At 49.0% G+C, this 8,061-nt stretch overlaps 1 protein-coding gene across 2 annotated transcripts in view; it reads right to left on the bottom strand.

Moving 5' to 3' along the window:
- Positions 1–691: 691 nt before the first annotated feature.
- cdh11 (cadherin 11, type 2, OB-cadherin (osteoblast)) overlaps positions 692–8,061 on the bottom strand; it is a 231,756-nt gene continuing 224,386 nt past the window's right edge. For both annotated transcript variants that reach the window (XM_072517819.1, XM_072517820.1), the window contains exons 11-12: positions 7,335–7,586; positions 692–2,211 (exon numbers count right to left, since the gene is read on the bottom strand). In XM_072517819.1, the coding sequence (XP_072373920.1) occupies positions 1,718–2,211; positions 7,335–7,586 (746 nt within the window). In that variant the 3' untranslated portion in view covers positions 692–1,717. The remainder of the gene's footprint in view (positions 2,212–7,334; positions 7,587–8,061) is intronic.

Below are 8,061 nucleotides of genomic sequence, written 5' to 3'. Positions count from 1 at the left end.
AGTTTCTGATCAAGGGTAACCCCCAGGATGTTGATTGTTGTGACGAGAGGTTGAGTAGGTTGGGCCTGTACTCATAGGAATTTTGAAGAATGTGAGACGACCTTATTGAGACTTACAGGATTATCAGGGGGTTTGACAGGGTAGATACTGAGAGGTTGTTTCTCCTTGTAGGAGAGTCTAGGACCAAAGGGCATATTCTCAGAGTAAGCGGTCACCCATTTAAAACAGAGATGAGGAGGAATTTCTAATCTCAGAGGGCAGTGAACCTGTGGAATTCTTTACCGCAGAGAGCTGTAGAGGCTGGGTTGCTAAGTATGCTCAAGGCTGAGATAGACAGATTTTTAATCAGTCAAGGAATTGAAGGGTGTGGGGTAAGGCAGGAAATTGGAATTGAGGATCATATAAGATCAGCCATGATCTCATTGAATGGTGGAGCAGACTCGATGGGCCGAATGGTCATCTTCTGCTTCTTATGGTCTTAGCCATAATGGCCTGCAGGCATCTCTCTCTCTTAGACAGTTTGAAGTGGACCATTCTGAATCAGGCACTGGGCAAGGAGAGGCGACAGGTCCTAAGATTGCCCCAGCCAGAATGGTGAATTGAACCAGATGTTAACCATCTAACTAACTGAGCTAGCCAGACACCCCTGACCTGACATCCACCCAGAGAAATACGCAGAATCGATGACAACTTGTAGAAAAATTCTTTTATTGTAAAGTCCGGCTTCTCTGCCAGAAGCACAATTATAAAGCAACAGTACAATGTCCATAAAATAGAATAGTGATGCCGTAACATTTTGTTGCATGTCATATTATTGAGACTTCATGTATTTTTTACTAAAATAAGAACTTTTAAGATTGTACAAATTGACACATACAAATGATGTAGAAATCAGGCATCTCTCTCACCTTGATGGGGACAGGACTGTGCCCGACACATATTAAACACAATACTTAAAAGCAAAAAAAAAAAATGGTTTACAAGATTTAAACATGAATACGGTCTTGTTCTTTTGTTTTGAAAAGACAGATTAGTCCCGTGCCTCTCAATGTCGCTGCGAGCTGTACCACGGGGAATATTCTCGCAAACAGAACGAGTGTAGCCAACGGCTAAATCCAAGACTTAAGGCTCAATATTGAAACTGTGTTATTGTCCGTCTTGCTCATGGCACGTCCCGTGTCTTGCGAGCCACAAAGACATGCGGAAAAAGATCTTCCATCTCTTCTCCACCCCCCCCCCCCCAATTGATCGACCAATAGCGTACCATTGATTTCTTTTCCCTGACTCTTCAAAGCTTTATCGTACAGTTCAGTCATTTCTGTCCCAGCTTCTTTGAAAAACTGCAGGAAGTTCGATTGAAGGCAAGCCAGCTTCATCGTTTCTTTCTTTGTTCTGGATGTTGTGGGCGAGTGAGAGGGCAAGAGACTGGAAGGTGGAAACAGCAATGGCGCAGCATCGGGTGAGCCCCTTTCACAGTATCCACCAATGAATAATAAAAACGTCCTTCAACATTGAAAGGATGAAGTCACTGACATCAGTTCCTGCGCTCAATAAAATTGAGCATATATATATATATTTTTAAAAAAGGAAAAAAAGGAAAGAAAAAAAATAGAAAAAAAAAGGGATGTAAATCCGTTCGATCCCACCAAATTTCCAGTCCGGCATTTCTCTCGAAGGGTTGATGTAGAATTTTAAGGCTCGGCTGCTCTGTTGTGTGTTAAGATTCTTCACAGGTCTCTTTAGATCCATACAACTCTGCCAGCCTCTTAAACCGGGGTCCCCAGCTGTTGAGGTAATCATAGTCCAGGTCAGATTCTGTGGTGGCCGATTCGAGAGAGCTGAGGGATCCCGCTACCGAGTCCCTCCCTTCATAGCCGTAGATCTGGATGGAGTCATAGGGCGGGGCGGTGGGGTCGCAGTCGGCCTCCTGGAGCCTGACCTTGATGAAGTCGTCAACATCTACGCTGTTGGGGGCGGTGCAGAAGCCTTGCCTGGGCATGTACTGGAGCTCAGGCTTGATGTCCTTCCGCGGGAGGAAGCCATTCAGGCCATCGGGGTTCTGCAGTGTGGCGATATCGAAGGCCTCAGTGTCCTCCTCCCCTCCTCCTTCATCATCGTAGCTGATAATGTTCTCCCGCACGTCCTCCTCTTCAAACACTATCAAGGGCTCTTTCTTTTGACGCCTCAAGGTCACAAACAGAACCACGATCACTGGGGAGGGCGGAAAATAAATATGCGTTACCATTTGGAAGAGGCCTTACTTAAGAAGAATATTTAACAACCTTCCCCAGACGACGGACTGCACCCTCACACACGTGCTAAATGTAGCATACCCAAAAACCTGCTCAGCTGACAAGCTGAAGACTCAGTAAAGGGTACTGTAACTAATGGCTTCACAAGTTCCAAATGCACTGTAGTTGCATGTCAATCATTGATATATTATCATTTCGACCCATTGGTTGCCTACCATTGCACAAATTCACCTTTCGAGGACAACTCTGGTTCATCGGGGTTTGTATTAGAAACAGGAAAACATTTCATTTCTGGAAGAGGAGACAAGATAGTTTGAAGTGATTAATAGCCCATGCCTACACTCTCAGTGGAAGCAGTTTGGGTGTTTCAATAAAAGTGGAAACAAATGTACTGGGTTGAGATTTATGGGGGAAGGGATGGCAGTTCTGTATACTCTGCATCCCCAGGAGGAAATGTCAGGTGCCACGTTAAACAAAGCCACCCCCTACAGCAATAATACGCTGCGGACAGCCTTAAATAGGTGAGAGAGGGGCTCCTGCATCTCAGCGGGAGGAAGTCCTTGCCCTCGAGAGCTGCTGGCCAATTTGAATGATGAGACTCAGTAGTGGGCACTGCTGGGATTCCAACTAGGCACAGGAGGAAGATCCAGGTAAATCCCCATTTTGGATGGGGAAGGGTCGGAGTTTGAAGCAGAGTGTTTGGTGGCCAGGTTAACGAAGCTTAAAGGTTAAACTGTAAAGAAGGCTTTATTAGACTAAGAACTATGTTAGAGCTGAGACAAGTGCTGATTGCTACACAGCCCATGAGGCAGCCCTTTATGTATGGATCACAGATGGGCGGAGCCAGAGGCGGAGTCCCCAGGGTTCCAAGCCCGGTCTTAAAGGGGACATCACCTTACATGATGATAAGGCAGTAACCGTTCATGGGTGGGGAGGGGGGTTGCATCTTTGGGAGGTGCCACAGTGCACAGGGGGCAACCCAGAATGATGGGCACTCCCCATCCTACCTTTCAAGCAGCCTGGTTCAGAAAACCAGCCTGTCCACTCTCGCACACCTGCCCAAGCTAAATGTATTATGGAACAGAATTCTCCCACCTGGGACTAAGTCCTGTGGCGGGGTGGGATTGAGGAAGGTTTCCCACTGTGCAGGCCAAGGGGAAAATCCCACCCTCATTAATTATGCATCTGGGGGTTGGGGGGTGCCAGTTTTGATTGTGCACGACCCGCAGTCATTTCAGGTGCCCAGCGCACTGACCCACCACTGAAGGAATGCCCGAGGCTGGAAGATGGGCTTCCTCGCTGACATTGAAGCTGGAAGATCCGCCTGATAGATGCTCTGCCTACCCACTTCTGTGAAGTTCCGGGGTCCCAGTGTTGGAGGAGGCCTCCATCCCGAACTCCAGAGGCATCCCCAGGCCTTCTTCAGGTGAGTCCCAATTTCTGCATGCCACTTTGGTCCAGACATGTTCTGGACTGGCATGATTTCCCGCTGGCATCACGCATGGTGGTTGGCTAACCACTCAACAGACTTCACACGAGACCTGAGAAGCATTAACCTGCCTTCTCTCTGTACGGATGTTGCCATTTTTTCTATTCAGGCAGGTAAGACCAGTATAGTGGGGGCAAGGCGCGCGTTCTGTTCGCTCTGGCTTTGGGGTGACTGCCAGATTGGCCAAGTGGCCTTTTATTCAGGCCTCCTGCACTCAATTCAGAGGCCGATTGGTGCATCGGTTTGTCGGTCCCCAGGGACAAACAGAGACATTTCTGGGCCCACAACCGGGACGAACGAGGAAGACCATGAGGGCACTTTTGTGCTCCTGCTCCCCACCTCATCACATTATTTTCCCTAAGTTAGTGGCCATCCCAGTGCCTGATCACTCGCTTAAAGCTCCTTGGGAACGAGAGAAGGCATGAGAGAAATGTAAGTTTGCATTAGTATCTAAATGCTGGCCTGTTTACTTGGTGAAGACCCCTTCACACTAATTTTACCACAGGAGGCATGCGGACCCCATTGATAAAGAGGGTTATCTCTCTCTACAGTTTGCGGATAAAACCAATCTCTAATGGTGCCTGTAGTTTGGGTTTTAGCCAGGTCGCGCATTTTTCGCATTGGGCTGAATTCTCCGGTCCACCCGCCGCATGTTTCTCAGTGGCGCGCCATTCGCTGGTGGCGGGAGTCTATCTTCCCGCTGCTTGTTTAGCACAGTGGGCTGAACAGCTGGCTTGTAATGCAGACCAAGGCCAGCAGCCGGGGCTGGTTTAGCACACTGGGCTAAATCGCTGGCTTTGAAAGCAGACCAAGGCAGGCCAGCAGCGCGGGTTCAATTCCCGTACCAGCCTCCCCGAACAGGCGCCGGAATGTGGCGACGAGGGGCTTTTCACAGGAACTTCATTGAAGCCTACTTGTGACAATAAGCGAGTATTATGATTATTGTCAATGGGATTTTCCATTGAAACCACCCCATGCCGCCGGGAAACCCATGGGCAAAGGTACGTGACCGGTGAGAATCTGTCTGGAACCCCGACTGTCTGCATGCTTGTATCTCCCTCGCAAAACAAAAGGAACAAGTAGTTATTTCTCGGAAGAGATCTTTACAACCTTACATGTCTAACTCTCCTCCTTACATAGGGATATACTTGCACTGGAGGGGGATCGGAGAAGGTTCCCTGGGTTGATTCCTGGGATGTAAGGATTTGTCTTACGCGGAAAGATTGAACAGGTTGGGTCGATCCTCATTGGAGTTTAGAAGAATGCGAGGAGGTCTTATTGAAATATAAGATTGAGAGGTGGCTCGACAGGACAGACGCTGAGAGGATGGTTGGGGAACCTTGCACCATTTATAAATAGGGGCTCTCTCACTTTAGACAGAGATGAGGAGGAATTTATTTTCCCAGACGGTCATCAATCTTTGGAATTCTGTTCCCAGGGAGCAGTTGAGGTCAAGTCACTCAATATATTCAAGACTGACTCGGGCAGATCTTTGCTCGGCGAGGGTTAAGGGGAACAGGCGGGAGTGTGAAGTTGAGGCCGCAGTCAGACCAAACATCATCGCATTAAATGATGCAGCAGTCTCGATGGGCTGAATGGCCTCCTCCTCCTCCCGTTTCCTATGGTCTTGTGGTTTCGGTGTCTATTCGCCAAATGGCACGTCTCGGGAGTAAGTGATACCTCTGAAGCTCAGCCTTAGGAAATGTTAATCCACTCATTGCAAATTCAAAATAAATCAGTCTGGTTTTTTGTCACCTCACTGATCACCTGACCCCACAAAGAGGGTCAAATGTCGAAACCACAGCTCTCTGCAATTCTGAGGTGTCCTCATTGAAGGTGCAGAGGGGGAAGATGTTAATGCAACACAAACATCGCTCAGCCTGAGTGCCTTCTCGCAATACATATTTTCTGAAAGATATTTTTGGTATATTTAACTTGCGTTCACTGGGAAGATTTTCATCTCGACTCAACTCTCATTTGCCCACAAGCACGAAGAGTGAGGCAGAAAGCGAAAGGAGAGGACCTGCATTTGCAAAGCTCCTTTCCTGACCCACAGCACTTTACAGCGAGTTCAGTATTTCTTGAAGCACGATCACGGTTGTAATGTAGGGAACTGTGGTAGTTGATTTGAATACAGCAAAATCCCACAACAGCAAGACCATAATGGCCACAGAATCTAAATGTTCTTGTCGGTGTTGGTTGAGGGGTAAATATGAGCACTGGACACCAGCGCAAACTCCCGTATACTTCTTCAAAATAGTATGGTGGGATCTTTTCATGTTTACCTGAGAGAGGCATCGGGGTTCAGTTTTTAATGTCTTGCCCAACTTCACAGAACATAAACCAGGCTGATACTCGGTGCATGACCGATGGAGTGCTGCACTCACGAATTGGCATTTATCAGACGAGATATTGGGCCGCAGTTCAACCAATCAATGACTACGTGTGTGATCGAACGGCCTCATCGCGCCCGACTCGGTGATGCGGCGAGGCCGTTAAATCTCAGGAGAGGCTTTCAGTCGCCTCGCGAGATGTGACAAGGTCTCATGAGACGTTGCGATCTGGATTTGGTCTTCAGTTAAATATGTCTGCGCCACAGGAAACCAAGGTCCGCGATCGAACCCCGTGCCTGGGAGACACCTCACCGTGGCTTCGTTTGGAACTGGTTTCCACAAACGTGGTCCAGTCACAACACCCCTTGAGGGGGCCTCCCAGGCGATCAGAGGCCGCCGGTTGGTCAGGCTCTGGGCAGGGGGGTACCCTGGCACCTCATGCCACCTGGGCAACTTGGCACTGCCAGTCTGGCACCTTGGGACTGCCACCCGTGCACCCTGGCAGGTATGTGTGGCCTCGGCAAGGAGTTCCCCGCAGAGGCCGCCAAAACAACAAAGTTCCCATTCAATGGCAGGGTTGTTCGTGGCACTGCAGGCTCTGAGAAATACCCCACTACTCGCATCCAAAGCGGGACTCTTTTTTCCCCGTTAAAACGCGCCCCATGTGTCGGTTTGGGCGGGGTGATCCGCGTCGGCTTTTCTGGTGAGATCCAGATTTTTGGTCTTGAGGTAAATTTGGTCTCAGTGGTAAATCGAACACTTCGAATGATTTTCTGTCATTGGAAACTAAACTCGGTGGCCAAACCGGCTCCTCAGAGATGGGGGCGCCAATTTGAAAGGCCATAGACATTGCGAACGCCCCGCAGACTTGAGCCACACTCTCAACCCTCGACCCCTGAGGGTCAGCCACCTGTTCATTCGTAAAATATTGCGTGAGCACCCCTTCCCCCCACCCAGGCAGGGGGCGATTCTGCCCATTATGTCATCATTATCTCGTTGTTTTTCATGGGATCTAGCTGTGTTCAGACTGACTGCTGTGTTTTCCTGCACAGAAATCGTGATTATACCTCCAGTGTATTTAAGAGCAGTAAAGCTCACTGGGGTGTCCTGAGGCTGTGGAAAGTGCGATGGGAATACCAGAGATTCTTTTTTTACCGCCTTCCTTTCTTTCCCTCTGATTTTTTTCTCATTCGCTCTCTCTCTCTCTTTCACTCCATTACTTTCATTTTCCTTCACCTCTACCTCTCTGCCTCCACTTACCGAGAAGTATAATGATGCAAGTGAGGATGGCGATCAGCGCTCCGGTGCTGAGCCCTGCCGGCAGTGTCAAGGGTTCCACATTGCAGGACTGCACACTCCCATCCGCACTGCAGCTGCACACCTGGATGGTGAGGGTGTTGGTGCTGCTCATCGGGGGGACTCCACCATCTGAGATGACCACCGGCAAGTGGTAGACTTCCTGTTTCAACCGGCTCATGGCTCCTCGGCGAACCTTTATGTCAGCACTGTGCCCTATATGAGGGGGAGAGTGGTGATGAGTGAGGTAACATTGGACACGATCCCTTAATACTTCTGCATTAGGAGAAAGGCACAATCAACAAAATGAGTATCAGCGTCCAGTGGTTATAGAACCTGGACTCCTAATGGGAGATTGCCAAATTTACAACCCTGCCTGGTGAGCTGTAGAAACATAGAAATTGGTCATCCACTCCCTTGAGCCAGCTCCCTCATTCAATTTGGTAGATCATGTCTTATCTAATTCAAGTCACTTAACCTCCTCCCAACTGTCTTAATACTCTTACTAACCGATCTTAGAGTTGGAATTTTCAAACGAATGCCCCTCGCCGATCTCAATCACTTTCTTATAGAATCCCTACAGCACAGCAGGCGGCCATTTGGCCCATCGGTGATGCACATTCCCTCCGAAAGAGCACCCCCACCTCGGCCCACGCCCGCCGGCCCTGTCCACATAACCCCACCCAACCTG

The sequence above is a fragment of the Scyliorhinus torazame genome, chromosome 10 (assembly GCF_047496885.1).
Source record: "Scyliorhinus torazame isolate Kashiwa2021f chromosome 10, sScyTor2.1, whole genome shotgun sequence".
NCBI lineage: Eukaryota > Metazoa > Chordata > Chondrichthyes > Carcharhiniformes > Scyliorhinidae > Scyliorhinus > Scyliorhinus torazame.
Note: the sequence above shows the minus strand (reverse complement) of the source record. Positions and strands in the feature narration are given on the sequence as shown.